General features: G+C 42.8%; 1 protein-coding gene across 4 annotated transcripts; it reads right to left on the bottom strand.

The window, feature by feature from the left end:
* Window positions 1–1,008: 1,008 nt before the first annotated feature.
* LOC109884723 (COP9 signalosome complex subunit 2) lies at window positions 1,009–13,587 on the bottom strand. Of its 4 annotated transcripts, none has more exons than XM_031815147.1 (13): window positions 13,456–13,587; window positions 12,841–12,954; window positions 12,683–12,760; window positions 12,401–12,526; window positions 11,441–11,539; window positions 8,375–8,452; window positions 7,809–7,983; window positions 7,300–7,478; window positions 7,014–7,066; window positions 5,153–5,250; window positions 4,798–4,880; window positions 4,443–4,501; window positions 1,009–1,624 (listed from the first exon to the last, which is right to left on the bottom strand). In XM_031815147.1, the coding sequence occupies exons 1-13, from the start codon at window positions 13,507–13,509 to the stop codon at window positions 1,480–1,482; spliced, it is 1,341 nt and encodes a 446-aa protein (XP_031671007.1). In that variant the 5' UTR covers window positions 13,510–13,587; the 3' UTR covers window positions 1,009–1,479. The 4 variants fall into 4 exon arrangements, with proteins under 4 accessions (XP_031671007.1, XP_031671009.1, XP_031671006.1 ...); XM_031815149.1 differs by having other exon boundaries at window positions 11,441–11,530; XM_031815146.1 differs by having other exon boundaries at window positions 13,450–13,573.
* Window positions 13,588–15,506: the final 1,919 nt, after the last annotated feature.

The following is a 15,506-nucleotide window of genomic DNA, read 5'->3' as shown; positions in this document are numbered from 1 at the left end:
TAGGACTCATTTTACTGTGGATATAGATACTTTTGACCGGTTTCCTCCAGCATCTTCACAAGGTCCTTTGCTGTTGTTCTGAGATTGATTTGCACGTTTCGCACCAAAGTACGTTAATCTCTAGGAGACAGAACGCGTCTCCTTCCTGAGCGGTATGACGGCTGCGTGGTCCCATGGTGTTTATACTTGCGTACTATTGTTTGTACAGATGAACGTGGTACCTTCAGGCGTTTGGAAATTTCTCCCAAGGATTAACCAGACTTGCAGAGGTCAACAATTATTTTTCTGAGGACTTGGCTGATTTCTTTTTGATTTACCCATGATGTCAAGCAAAGAGGCACTAAGTTTGAAGGCAGGCCTTGAAATACATCCACAGGTACACCTCCAATTGACTCAAATGATGTCAATTAGCCTATCAGAAGCTTCGAAAGCCATGACATCATTTTCTGGAATTCTCCAAGCTGTTTAAAGGCACAGTCAACTTAGTGTAAGTTTCCTACCCACTGGAATTGTGATACACTGAATTATAAGTGAAATAATTAGTCTGTAAACAATTGTTAGAAAAATGACTTGTGTCATGCACAAAGTAGATGTCCTGACCGACTTGCCAAAACTATAGTTTGTTAACAAGAAATTTGTGGAGTGGTTGAAAAACGAGTTTTAATTGCTACAACCAAAGTGTATGTAAACTTCCGACTTCAACTGTATGTCTAGCCTTAAAACACTGAATCAACTTTTGGATTATAATTCTAACAGATTTCTGCTTTGCTACTGTTCTGTATGCAATGTGATGGATGACATAGATTCACTCCCATCACTGAAAATGTATCTATGTATTCATAAGTTTCTGCACACAAACAATTGACTAACACTAAGAACAGGAGTCTGTTGCAACTACCAAATAATACTGATATTTACAAATAATATAGTATGGAACCAATGTTAGCATGAGCTAAAAAGTAGACGGTATCTAGACCTACATTGAAATGTCATATACAGTAAACACAGTTGGAGAACATTAGTTTGTTTTATTCACAACAGTCAACGTGAATGCAATGCTGCAAGCTACATGTTGTGAAAAAGGTTTCCCAACACCAGCTGCCAGTCAACAGGCACAAATAAACCAGTGTTATTGTACTCAAACTGCCCACCGAAAAAAATACAGCACTTTTAAAAAGGTGTTGACAGTGATATTTCTTACATCATTCTACTAAAGTCTTGTGAAAAACAAACACGAAGGGCTTGACGTAAACCGAGATGTCCCTTAGAGAGCGCTGATGTCTTCTAGAAAGCAGTATCTCTCCTTCTCTGGGAAACGCAGCGTCAGATCACAAAACATCTCTGTGCTGCTGTGTAGCTCCTCTCCGCTCAGCCCATCCACACTGGATCGTTTGGTTTCTATTCTGACACATTCGAACAGTTGATTGAGATTCTCCTTCCTATCTTTCAGTGCTGTCCATTGTCACATGTCAGTCAGAATCATGTGAGTTTGCTGACGATGGCTTGGTTGAGAGAGTTGAGTTGTTTAGTCCATTTGTCTAAGGCAGTGTAGCGCGCCCCTCCTCTCTTCTGGTAGTCTAGCTCCAACAGCTGGTTGACCTGGTCGATACGGCCTTGGATGGTGCTACGGGGAGGAAACCACAGCACAAGAGAGATCAGAGAACAATGGTTCAATAAATACAACACAAGAATGGACATTGGCATCCTAGCAACATGACTAAACATTCTTTCCATCTTGGTCAGGAAAACATTTAGAAATGGATCAAATATGGTAAACAATATTGTATAAAACAATGCATTTTTATATAAAAATGGGATCAACAACATCAATGTTTGCATTTGATTATGGTTCAAAGTACACAAATCACTGTGGATAGCATTAGTTGGAGTTATTGTTGAACTTCTTTCACTGTTTGGTTTCTGTCAAGCACCTGAACCACTGATGTGTGTACCCTCTCTCAACCAATTATCACATCTACACTAAGCTGTCTGATGAACACATTCCACCACCTCCACATTTCACTACATACAGTACATATTCTGTTGAGCTCCGTGACAACGGAGGGAATGCAGTGTCAAATGTCTATCTGTTCCAGTTGACTGGCTGTAGATCTGATCAGGCTGAGGGTAGTAAACAATACACAGCAGTCTGCTACAGTAGCATGGGAAATAATAAAGACATGCTAGATAAGACACCCACAAACTGTTGATTTCTCCCAAAGTTTTATTTGCCCAACGTTTGGATCAAAAGATCTTCTTCCGGCTGACAAGGGCCTTTGGGTCAAAACGTTGTACAATAAAACTGCGGGAGCAATCAACAGTTTACAGGTATCTTTCATCAGTTTACTTTTTGTAGCCTGCAAGTTACTGAATGTGTGCACATACACTACTTCTAAACTAAATAATGAAACCAGTAATAAATGACAGATAAATAAATAAAACAGGGAAGAATAACACCACAAACAGAGACGGAGAGAGAGAGACAGAGACTCATGCTGGCCTCCTGTATTCCTCAAGGTGCAGGGTGGAAACTATGAGGAACTGAGAAATGAGGAATTCAAATGATCCCCGTACACGAAACGTCTTAACACACATGCACAAGAAACATGCTCTGCTTCGTCTTGTGATGCCTCTGTCAGCCAGGTACACTATACACTGAGTATACTAGGGCTGTCCCAACAACCAAAAATACTTTGTGTATGTTTATTTTTTACATATATAGACACACCCTATTGTTTGAATAAAATCAACTATATGTTGACTACTGAGCATGTCTGATGCTTTAAGCACTGCAATTAAAAATAAAGACACAAATTACCAAAGAGGGAGCCAGAGATCAATATCGCCTAACCAGAAAGACAAAAACCTGTTCCCAACCAGACCCTCCTCTTCCCGCTGCTGCTGGCCTCTGCAGCTTCTGCCGTTAGGCTCCTGAAGTAGCCAGTAATAGGCTACACCAACGGTCATCACCCTTTTCTATTTGGATTGGCAAGTTATTGTACCATTTCTACTGATCTGCGTGCCAGTTATGATTTTCATATGCACATTTTTGTAAAACAGTTTCATTTAATTTATAATAAAGTCTTCATATCTCAAAATCAATGTCATGTGGTCAATAAGAATTCTACCTAATGAAAAAAGTTACTTCTATTGCCAATAGGTAAAAATAGCCTACATAATGCTAACAAATAAAACCATTGCAGCCCGCAGGTAGAAAAAAAATCAGGATAAAAATAAATCTCCTATAAATCACATAAGAAGTAATCAGGTGGGCCTTTATGACGTTTCCACCCGATCAGGGTATTACATTTTTCCCTCTTTCATGCCGAGTGGTTATCAAAAGAGCTGGAAATATTTTTTTTAAATGGGCTACGTTGAGGAACTATTTTCATTCTCAATGGATGTAAAAACAGACTTTGTTTACTTGCTGTTGAAGGCGAAGAAAACATTTATTTGAGAAGCTCCACAGTGATGGGGAGTTAAGACAATCAGAAATACTATCAGATCCCCAAATTGGCACACACTCGGCTAACAATGTGTCCACTCCTACAATGACAACGGTAAGACTGGAATAATAATATTGTGAACGCATTAAAATAAATGACAGTAACCAAACAATGTAGATAAGAAATGTTGGTCATTTATGTTAAATGTACTGCTGGTGATACTGGTGTACCATCCCGCGGCCTGCAATGGATTAGTCCACTCAGACAGGAGTGAATCAGACAGGTGTCTCGTGTGCCATCCCCACAGCTTCCACAATGGATTAGTCCACTCAGACAGGAGTGAATCAGACAGGTGTCTCGTGTGCCATCATTTTTTACAATATATTTGCCACTGCTCGACTGAAAAAAAATCTTGGTCGACCAACAGCCTATTGACCAAACAATCAACTAAATGGGGTAAGCCCTAGAGCATACAAAACATTAGGAACACCTTCCTAATATAGAGTTGCACCCTTCGCCCTTTGGCCCTCAGAACAGCCTCAATTCATCAGGGACTGGACTCTACAAGGTGTCGAAAGGGGATGCTGGCCCATGTTGAATCCAATGTTTCCTTCCCACAGTTGTGTCAAGTAGGCTGGATGTCCTTTGGGTGGTGGACCATCCTGATACACACAGGAAACCCATCCATGTCTCAAGGCTTTAAAATCCTTCTTTAACCCGTCTCCTCCCCTTCATCTACACTGACTGAAGTGGATTTAACAAGTGAAATTAGGGGTCCTAGCTTTCACCTGGTCAGTCTGTCAATGGAAGATCACTCGGTGTAGTATATAAGAGGTATTCAGCCTCATAGAAATACGGAAGAGTCTAGAGAAAACATACAAGTCTTCCATGGCGTGAATGTCTGTTTGATACAAAAAACTTGTCCTAACAGTGGATTCTACACTCCTAAATGGTAGTTTGGGCCACAGATCAGATGCATGTCTAGGACAAACTTACTTGTCCAATATGCACTGCACCAACAAACTCTCCACGTCACAAACATCTATGTTCAGCTCCTGAGACAGAGGAGACAGAACACAGGGCGTTACACTTTGATCAATCCAAACAGCAACATCAGTGACATAATAAATACATGATCTACTCAGCAAAGTTCATTATCAGATACATTATCAATACACACAGTGAAGTCAATGATTAACTCTTACCTGGTCTCAGATCTGTTTGTGCTGTCCTACCAACTCTTATTGTAAAAATCATCATGCCAATGACCATAGGAATTGGCAAAAAAGCACACAAACAGGTCTGGGACCAGGCTAGTTAGTCCAGATGCCAGTGCTGTCCTCAGACTTACCTTAGAGATGAATGGGATGTGTATTCTAGTGTAAGGCTTGATGAGCGCGATAAGGACCTGGGTCCTGATGTTCCGCAGCAGCTCTGGAAAATAAGACAAAACAGCACTGATCAGAGTCTCTTCAGTCCACACCCCGTCCACCAGGGCACACTCACCCCCGTCCACCAGGGCACACTCACCCCCGTCCACCAGGGCACACTCACCCCCGTCCACATCATCTCAATATGCAGATACTGGTACAGTTTGTCTCCAGTTTGTTGAAACCTCGTCTTCAATGCAATACTTCCATGTCTCGTTCATCAACAAATGTGAGAAAGCCCACACATATACACACAGGCACACAAACACCACTCACCCTCTATGTGTTCTCTGATGAAGGGGTCATCCATGATACTACTATGGTTGGTCTTCAGTATCTTCTCAAACTCTGTGATGTCATTATTCTGATAGGAGCTGAGAGTAGACACACAACAGTAGAACAGTCACTGGGATAGAATAATGACATTACAATCCATAAAATAATGACAGTTGAAGTCACAAGTTTACATACACCTTAGCCAAATACATACAAATACATACATACATCACAATTCCTGACATTTAATCCTAGTAATAATTACCTGTTTTAGATCAGTTAGGATCACCACTTTATTTTAAGAATGTGAAAAGTCAGAATAATAGTAGAGAGAATGATTTATTTCAGCTTTTATTTCTTTCATCACATTCCCAGTGGGTCAGAAGTTTACATACACTCAATTAGTATTTGGTAGCATTGCCTTGAAATTGTTTAACTAAGGTCAAACGTTTCGGGTAACCTTCCACAAGCTTCCCACGATAAGTTGGGTGAATTTTGGCCCATTCCTCCTGACAGAGCTGGTGTAACTGAGTCAGGTTTGTAGGCATCCTTGCTCACACACGCTTTTTCAGTTCTGCCCACAAATCTTCAATGGGATTGAGGTCAGGGCTTTGTGATGGCCACTCCAATACCTTGACTTTGTTGTCCTTAAGCCATTTTGCCACAACGTTAGAAGTATGCTTGGGGTCATTGTCCATTTGGAAGACCTATTTGTGACCAAGCTTTAACTTCTTGACTGATGTCTCGAGCTGTTGCTTCAATATATCCACACAATTGTCCTGCCTCATAATGCCATCTATTTTGTGAAGTGCACCAGTCCCACCTGCAGCAAAGCACCCCAACAACATGATGCTGCCACCCCCGTGCTTCTCGGTTGGGATGGGTTTCTTTGGCTTGCAAGCCTCCCCATTTTCCTCCAAACATAACAATGGTCATTATGGCCAAACAGTTATATTTTTGTTTCATCAGACTAGAGGACATTTCTCCAAAAAGTATGATCTTTGTCCCCATGTGCAGTTGCAAACCGTTGTCTGGCTTTTTTACGATGGTTTTGGAGCAGTGGCTTCTTCCTTGCAGAGCGGCCTTTCAGGTTATGTCGATATAGGACTGTGGATATAGATACTTTTGTACCCGTTTCCTCCAGCATCTTCACAAGGTCCTTTGCTGTTGTTCTGGGATTGATTTATACTTTTCGCACCAAAGTACGTTCATTTCTAGGAGACAAAAGGCGTCTCCTTCCTGAGCGGTATGATGGCTGCGTGGTCCCATGGCGTTAAGGGAGGAGACCAGAGCTAAAGAGCAAATGCCTTTCAAATGGGCTTTTTATGGTCGATGCCATTCAGCATCCGCTGTGTTAACGAATGTGGAGCCCGTGAACGGTAGGGCATTCATGCTTCTCACACTGTTCAGAGCAGACATACCAGAAACCCCTCCCCAACTACACCTGTCAACCAGTCATCGTCTGGGAAACAAACACCAGCTCACATAGGCCTCAGCCTTGTTTTACATTTTGAGAGAGAGGTGTCAGAGCCACAGCCTAGGAGCGGTTCCATTTCCTTCTGCAATTGCATCAAAATCACAGAGCAGACCCTCTGTGTCGTGGATCCCAGACTGATCATAAATTAGGTTGAAGAGACGCCACAGCTGAACCCGTGGTTAAAGGGTATCTTCACTATGTTACACCTCCATCAACCACTTATATGTGATGTAAAACAATAACATTTTGGGTCAACTGACAACTCAGCACAAATAAGTGGAAATAGGTTGTAAATAGTGACGTTATTGTTTAATTGATGCCTTTCTACCTAAAATATCAGCAACACCGCCATGGATGACTAGAAGCACACACACGTGTTCTTACCTTACTAGATTTGTCATGGCCAAGATCTCTGGGTCGTTTTTATAGGGTTTGGCCTGTCACAGAAAAACACAATAAGAACAGCCACTGTAATACAACACTGTATCAAGCAGTGTTTGCTGCAGGTGATCTGAATTTGATTAATGTAATGTTGCCTCCAACAATATAAAGGTACGGGATGCATCCACCACGTGTATTGTTCCATAATGATGTTAGTATTTGCTCTAAGGGGATAAATAACATTTCATTTAACTGGACTTAACTAAACTGAATTGAATGAGTGTTGTACCTCCTGTGAGTCGAAAGGGTTGATTCCAGACTTCATGAGCATGTTGGCCAGCACCAGGTACTTCAGACAGGTAGTTCTCCTGGGGCTGCCTGACTCATCGTAGTTCTTAAACGCCTCAAAGAAGTCTGTGTGGGCCTTCTCAAACTCCCCCTCTCTCAGGTGCATCTTACCCCCACACTCTGGGGAAGGGGACAAAACAGGAACAGGCCTGTTAGTACATCACATAAACACACGCAGTGACTGACACACACACACATCTTTTTACCTTCTTATACAATATTATCGGTTTTATCCACGATAGTGGCAAACCTCCCCGAGTCTTCCTACACGTCAGTTTACAAGTCGTAACCATAGAATTACTATTCGAAGGGGGATTCTTTTTCTACGGTCAATGTATTTATTCAATGTAAACCGCTGTGTGTGTGGCTCCAATGCAATACATGTAAAATATAATAATGTTGACAGCTATGCTGCCTTCAGGGTTTCATCTGGCTACGGTGGTAACACACCCCTGATGACTCCCATAATGAGTGGGTGAGGGATAGCAGACTTGATGTGCAGGGACTGTTCATACAGGGCCTTCAGCTTCTTGTTGTTCTTCTGGGCTGTGTACATCTGGATCTCCAGAGCATAGATCTCCAGGAGCTGGGTGCCTTTCTTTAGGTCGTCCTCCCCGTCATCGGTCTAGAGAAAGACATAGATATACACCATTACAGATCACACACACATAAAAGACCATAGATCCCCAATATCCTTTGTCTGCACTGCACATAGATATAGAACTTAACAGATCAGATATGCACATAACAGACCACAGATCTTCAACATTGTCTGTCTGCAGTGCACATAGATACAGATATACCACGTAATAGATCAGATATACACATAACAGACCATATATCTGCAACATCATCTGTCTCCAGTGCACATAGATATACAACATAACAGATCATACCAGTATACAACAACAACAAAAATACTGCTAGCAGCCATATTGGGAACTTAGCTACTCAGATGGCTGTGTAAACCCCATCAGACTAAGCGTTGTCTCAGACTACCACCTGTCTTACTGTACCTGACAGGACTGGTGCAGCTGTCTGAGGATCTTCTGTAACTTCCCAAATTCCTCCCTCTCCAGGTACAGCTTGCCCAGCTGAGAGACAACCAGAGGACGACAGTTAAAACAGGCTGAGAGACAACCAGAGGACGACAGTTAAAACAGGCTGAGAGACAACCAGAGGACGACAGTTAAAACAGGCTGAGAGACAACCAGAGGACGACAGTTAAAACAGGCTGAGAGACAACCAGAGGACTTTAGTTAAAACAGGCTGAGAGACAACCAGAGGACTTTAGTTAAAACAGGCTGAGAGACAACCAGAGGACTTTAGTTAAAACAGGCTGAGAGACAACCAGAGGACTTTAGTTAAAACAGGCTGAGAGACAACCAGAGGACTTTAGTTAAAACAGGCTGAGAGACAACCAGAGGACTTTAGTTAAAACAGGCTGAGAGACAACCAGAGGACTTTAGTTAAAACAGGCTGAGAGACAACCAGAGGACTTTAGTTAAAACAGGCTGAGAGACAACCAGAGGACTTTAGTTAAAACAGGCTGAGAGACAAGAGGACTTTAGTTAAAACAGGCTGAGAGACAACAAGAGGACTTTAGTTAAAACAGGCTTGAGAGACAACACGAGGACGACAGTTAAAACAGGCTAAGAGAACACGAGGACGACAGTTAAAACAGGCTGAGAGACAACCAGAGGACGACAGTTAAAACAGGCTGAGAGACAACCAGAGGACTTTAGTTAAAACAGGCTGAGAGACAACCAGAGGACTTTAGTTAAAACAGGCTGAGAGACAACCAGAGGACTTTAGTTAAAACAGGCTGAGAGACAACAAGAGGACGACAGTTAAAACAGGCTGAGAGACAACAAGAGGACTTTAGTTAAAACAGGCTGAGAGACAACCAGAGGACGACAGTTAAAACAGGCTGAGAGACAACCAGAGGACGACAGTTAAAACAGGCTGAGAGACAACCAGAGGACGACAGTTAAAACAGGCTGAGAGACAACCAGAGGACGACAGTTAAAACAGGCTGAGAGACAACCAGAGGACGACAGTTAAAACAGGCTGAGAGACAACCAGAGGACTTTAGTTAAAACAGGCTGAGAGACAACCAGAGGACTTTAGTTAAAACAGGCTGAGAGACAACCAGAGGACTTTAGTTAAAACAGGCTGAGAGACAACCAGAGGACTTTAGTTAAAACAGGCTGAGAGACAACCAGAGGACTTTAGTTAAAACAGGCTGAGAGACAACCAGAGGACTTTAGTTAAAACAGGCTGAGAGACAACAAGAGGACGACAGTTAAAACAGGCTGAGAGACAACAAGAGGACTTTAGTTAAAACAGGCTGAGAGACAACCAGAGGACGACAGTTAAAACAGGCTGAGAGACAACCAGAGGACGACAGTTAAAACAGGCTGAGAGACAACCAGAGGACTTTAGTTAAAACAGGCTGAGAGACAACCAGAGGACTTTAGTTAAAACAGGCTGAGAGACAACCAGAGGACTTTAGTTAAAACAGGCTGAGAGACAACCAGAGGACTTTAGTTAAAACAGGCTGAGAGACAACCAGAGGACTTTAGTTAAAACAGGCTGAGAGACAACAAGAGGACGACAGTTAAAACAGGCTGAGAGACAACAAGAGGACTTTAGTTAAAACAGGCTGAGAGACAACCAGAGGACGACAGTTAAAACAGGCTGAGAGACAACCAGAGGACGACAGTTAAAACAGGCTGAGAGACAACCAGAGGACGACAGTTAAAACAGGCTGAGAGACAACCAGAGGACGACAGTTAAAACAGGCTGAGAGACAACCAGAGGACGACAGTTAAAACAGGCTGAGAGACAACCAGAGGACGACAGTTAAAACAGGCTGAGAGACAACCAGAGGACTTTAGTTAAAACAGGCTGAGAGACAACCAGAGGACTTTAGTTAAAACAGGCTGAGAGACAACCAGAGGACTTTAGTTAAAACAGGCTGAGAGACAACCAGAGGACTTTAGTTAAAACAGGCTGAGAGACAACCAGAGGACTTTAGTTAAAACAGGCTGAGAGACAACCAGAGGACTTTAGTTAAAACAGGCTGAGAGACAACAAGAGGACGACAGTTAAAACAGGCTGAGAGACAACAAGAGGACTTTAGTTAAAACAGGCTGAGAGACAACCAGAGGACGACAGTTAAAACAGGCTGAGAGACAACCAGAGGACGACAGTTAAAACAGGCTGAGAGACAACCAGAGGACTTTAGTTAAAACAGGCTGAGAGACAACCAGAGGACTTTAGTTAAAACAGGCTGAGAGACAACCAGAGGACTTTAGTTAAAACAGGCTGAGAGACAACCAGAGGACTTTAGTTAAAACAGGCTGAGAGACAACCAGAGGACTTTAGTTAAAACAGGCTGAGAGACAACCAGAGGACTTTAGTTAAAACAGGCTGAGAGACAACCAGAGGACTTTAGTTAAAACAGGCTGAGAGACAACCAGAGGACTTTAGTTAAAACAGGCTGAGAGACAAGAGGACTTTAGTTAAAACAGGCTGAGAGACAACACGAGGACGACAGTTAAAACAGGCTGAGAGACAACACAAGGACGACAGTTAAAACAGGCTGAGAGACAACCAGAGGATGACAGTTAAAACAGGCTGAGAGACAACCAGAGGATGACAGTTAAAACAGGCTGAGAGACAACAAGAGGATGACAGTTAAAACAGGCTGAGAGACAACAACAACTTCTATGTTTGTGCTATAACTATCACTAAATAAGGATGTTAGGGTGATGTTTGGCAAACAATTTAACACAAACAGATCTCGCTACCAGTCTAGGGCATTGCAGAGGTAGAAACTCCCAAACACAGAGGCCTGACAAACTGCCAGATCAGATATTGTCCTACCCATAGAAATAAACAGAAACATTGTGTACTACATGCATATGTCCCAATTCTCACTTGTTCACTTCACTTTATTGATTTGAGAGGAAATGACTAGTCCCTGCCACCACCAAGCCACTGCTTTTTGATTTTTGTGGGAAGTAGTGACTGAGTGCACACTAGGAAAAAGCTGATATTATTTTGACACACCGTACCTTTGTGTTGGTTTTGAACCAGAGTCTGTCGTTCTTGGCATCCTTCAGAGCATCCAGCGTCGTTTCATAAAACTCCTGCAGCAGGTCCATCTGTGACACATAAAACAACCAACCACAGCCCACATTAACACCTCAGTCACCTGGAACATGAACCTCAGCCTACATTAACACCTCAGTCACCTGGAACATGAACCTCAGCCTACATTAACACCTCAGTCATCTAGAACATGAACCTCAGCCTACATTAACACCTGTCATCCAGAACATGAACCTCAGCCTACATTAACACCTGTCATCCAGAACATGAACCTCAGCCTACATTAACACCTCAGTCATCTAGAACATGAACCTCAGCCTACATTAACACCTCAGTCATCTAGAACATGAACCTCAGCCTACATTAACACCTGTCATCCAGAACATGAACCTCAGCCTACATTAACACCTCAGTCATCTAGAACATGAACCTCAGCCTACATTAACACCTGTCATCCAGAACATGAACCTCAGCCTACATTAACACCTGTCATCCAGAACATGAACCTCAGCCTACATTAACACCTCAGTCATCTAGAACATGAACCTCAGCCTACATTAACACCTCAGTCATCTAGAACATGAACCTCAGCCTACATTAACACCTGTCATCTAGAACATGAACCTCAGCCTACATTAACACCTCAGTCATGTAGAACATGAACCTCAGCCTACATTAACACCTCAGTCATCTAGAACATGGATCCACTGCCACCACTTCATTCATACCAATAGGACTGACCCAGAGTCAGTAACTTTATTGGCCATATAAGACAAAAGTTGTCAGAAATTGATATTGATAAAAAGTTGTTTTTTTAAATGGAATAACAAACAGTTCACATCACTTGAGATTTGAGCCAAAATAAAGATCTGAGCTTTGAGGCCAAAAACCCTTTGTTCTAGTTCCAGGTATTGCGTCGATACCTGTTTGGAGGTGGAGATGTAGTCTAGGATGGAGTTGATGGACTTCTCTGAGTAGTTTCTGGTCACAGCGCTCCTGATGTACGTCAACAGCTGCTTGTACCGAGACATCATCTCTGGGAAGTTGGTCTGCAGGACACACACAGTCCGACAGGAGACAGGGCATTGAGTTGCAGTGGGAATGACAGTATGTCATAAAGAAAAACTCACAAGCACTAATCATACGGACTCAGAGACGGAGAGTAGACATTTTGAGACAACACCACAGAGCATTTCATTTCTTACTAGCTTGAAGTTGATTTTGATCATCTGTTTTAGGGCTTTGAACCCCCATTCTCCCTTCTCTCCCTCCAGCTCCAATACCTGCCAATAGAGAGTATACATTACCATCGTACACTCATCAATCTGTGAGTGAGTGGAGCGAGTGAGTAGCCAGTACCCACCTTCTGAAAGCTGTTGAGAGCTGCTTTGGGGTCATCCTCCTTCAGTGCTTTGGAATTGTAGTACTGGTTTTCCAAGTCGACATTTGGCTCTGAGTTACTGTCCTCGGAATATTCCTGGGTTGAGACATAAACTCAGGACATAAGTTAGCTGGCTATGAGTTAACACAACAAAAATTGATAACGTGACAGAGATGTTATGATTGGGCTAACGGCTTGCCATAGTTGTTTACTAATGAGTCTAAGTAGCTAACTGTTTTCTCTAACCAGCAACGGCGCATGCGCGGCCACAGGGTAGTTATCTACACCTAGCTAGCTAAACGGTTGTATGTTTGTGGCTAGCTATGGTAACATAACATGCTATAATAAATTGACTAGTATAGCTAACTCAGTATAATATAGCAAACTCAGTTTCCCCCATGCCAAGCAGCCGAGCTTAGCTAGCACTCTGCAAGCTATCCTCGCCTTTATGCTAACGTTAGCTGAACTAGCTATCTATCTAGGTAGTTTAGCTACCTAACTACCTAACTCCCCTGCTCCGACTTAGCTAAGGACACAGCTCTGATTAAACATCAATAAACAAGGAAATAGAAACGTATTATGTAAACTTACGCTTACCAGATCATAATCTTCTTCATCGTCGCACATGAAATCATCTTCCATGTCAGACATCTTGACGGGTCTTCGGAGACAACAAACACATCGCAGCTCTACAGCGCCACCAACTACGCCGGTTTCAGCATAGTACTGCATTGTTCTTTCTGGTATTGTAGTTCGCTTTTCTACCGGAAGCTGTCGCTGTCACATCACAGTATAGATCTGTAACATTTCTAGTCTTTTCAATTAATTCAATTTGACTCACTGATAACTATCTTACCTTATCATCCTAGAAATAGCCATAAAAAACGTACATCACAAATCAAAGGGACAAGCATGAGGACCATGTATTTATGAAGTCTTACCCCTGCCCTACCTCCCTAATCTTACCTCATTTACACACACTGTATATAGATTTTTTCCTATTGTGTTATTGACTGTACATTTCTTTATTCCATGTGTAACTCTGTGTTGTTGTTTGTGTCACACTACTTTGCTTTATCTTGGCCAGGTCGCAGTTGTTAATGAGAACTTGTACTGGACTACCTGGTTAAATAAAGGTGAAATAAAATATTTAAAAAGTCTACCGGATATATCAGGGACTCGTCCCTATTGTAAAACTCGTCCCTATTGTAAAACTGAAGAGAGTGCAGAGATGGTAGTGTGTGTGTGTGTGTGTGTGTGTGTGTGTGTGTGTGTGTGTGTGTGTGTGTGTGTGTGTGTGTGCGTGTGTGTGTGTCTGTGTGTGTCTGTGTGTGTGTGGAGGGGGAGTCATATACATACACACAAATTTGCGATTTTTGGTTCCAACCGCCGTATCTTTGTGAGACGCGGAGTAGGTGAACGGAAAAGCATTCCTCATGAAGCTGGTTGAGAGAATGCCAAAAGGGTGGCTACTTTGAAGAATCTAAAATATCAAATATATTTTTATTTGTTTGTTTGACATTTTTTTGGTTACTACATATTTCCATATGTGTTATTTCATAGTTTTGATGTCTTCACTATTATTCTACAATGTAGAAAATAGTAAAAATAAAGAAAAACCCTTGAATGAGTGGATGTGTCCAAACTTTTGACTGGTACTGTACATACACACACATTGACAGGGGCTGAGTCACTGGCTTACTGGTGCTCTTTCATGCCGTCCCTAGGAGGGGTGCGTCACTTGAGTGGGTTGAGTCACTGATGTGATCTTCCTGTCTGGGTTGGCGCCCCCCTTGGGTTGTGCCGTGGCGGAGATCTTTGTGGGCTATACTCGGCCTTGTCTCAGGATGGTAAGTTGGTGGTTGAAGATATCCCTCTAGTGGTGTGGGGGCTGTGCTTCGGCAAAGTGGGTGGGGTTATATCCTTCCTGTTTGGCCCTGTCCGGGGGTATCATCGGATGGGGCCACAGTGTCTCCTGACCCCTCCTGTCTCAGCCTCCAGTATTTATGCTGCAGTAATTTATGTGTCGGGGGACTAGGGTCAGTTTGTTATATCTGGAGTACTTCTCCTGTCTTATCCGGTGTCCTGTGTGAATTTAAGTATATTCTCTCTTTCTTTCTCTCTCTTGGAGGACCTGTGCCTCAGGACTACCTGGCATGATGACTCCTTGCTGTCCCCAGTCCACCTGGCCGTGCTGCTGCTCCAGTTTCAACTGTTCTGCCTGCGGCTATGAAATCCTGACCTGTTCACCGGACGTGCTACCTGTCCCAGACCTGCTGTTTTCAACTCTCTAGAGACAGCAGGAGTGGTAGAGATACTCTTAATGATCGGCTATGAAAAGCCAACTGACATTTACTCCTGAGGTGCTGACTTGCTGCACCCTCGACAACTACTCTGATTATTATTATTTGACCATGCTGGTCATTTATGAACATTTGAACATCTTGGCCATGTTCTGTTATAATCTCCACCCGGCACAGCCAGAAGAGGACTGGCCACCCCTCATAGCCTGGTTCCTCTCTAGGTTTCTTCCTAGGTTTTGGCCTTTCTAGGGAGTTTTTCCTAGCCACCGTGCTTCTACACCTGCATTGCTTGCTGTTTGGGGTTTTAGGCTGGGTTTCTGTACAGCACTTTGAGATATCAGCTGA

Source organism: Oncorhynchus kisutch, linkage group LG3 (genome assembly GCF_002021735.2).
Source record: "Oncorhynchus kisutch isolate 150728-3 linkage group LG3, Okis_V2, whole genome shotgun sequence".
Classification (NCBI taxonomy): domain Eukaryota; kingdom Metazoa; phylum Chordata; class Actinopteri; order Salmoniformes; family Salmonidae; genus Oncorhynchus; species Oncorhynchus kisutch.
The sequence above is the reverse complement of the archived record's forward strand: the minus strand, read 5'-3'. Positions and strand labels throughout refer to the sequence as shown.

Coding starts and splice junctions, on each gene's coding strand:
- LOC109884723 (XM_031815146.1), bottom strand. CDS start 13,509: ATGTCTGACATGGAAGATGATTTCATGTGCGACGATGAAGAAGATTAT. Junction 4,502..4,797: donor ACATCCCATTCATCTCTAAG/GTAAGTCTGAGG, acceptor CCTCTGTCTCAG/GAGCTGAACATAGATGTTTG. Junction 1,625..4,442: donor GTGCAGTGCATATTGGACAA/GTAAGTTTGTCC, acceptor TCCTCCCCGTAG/CACCATCCAAGGCCGTATCG.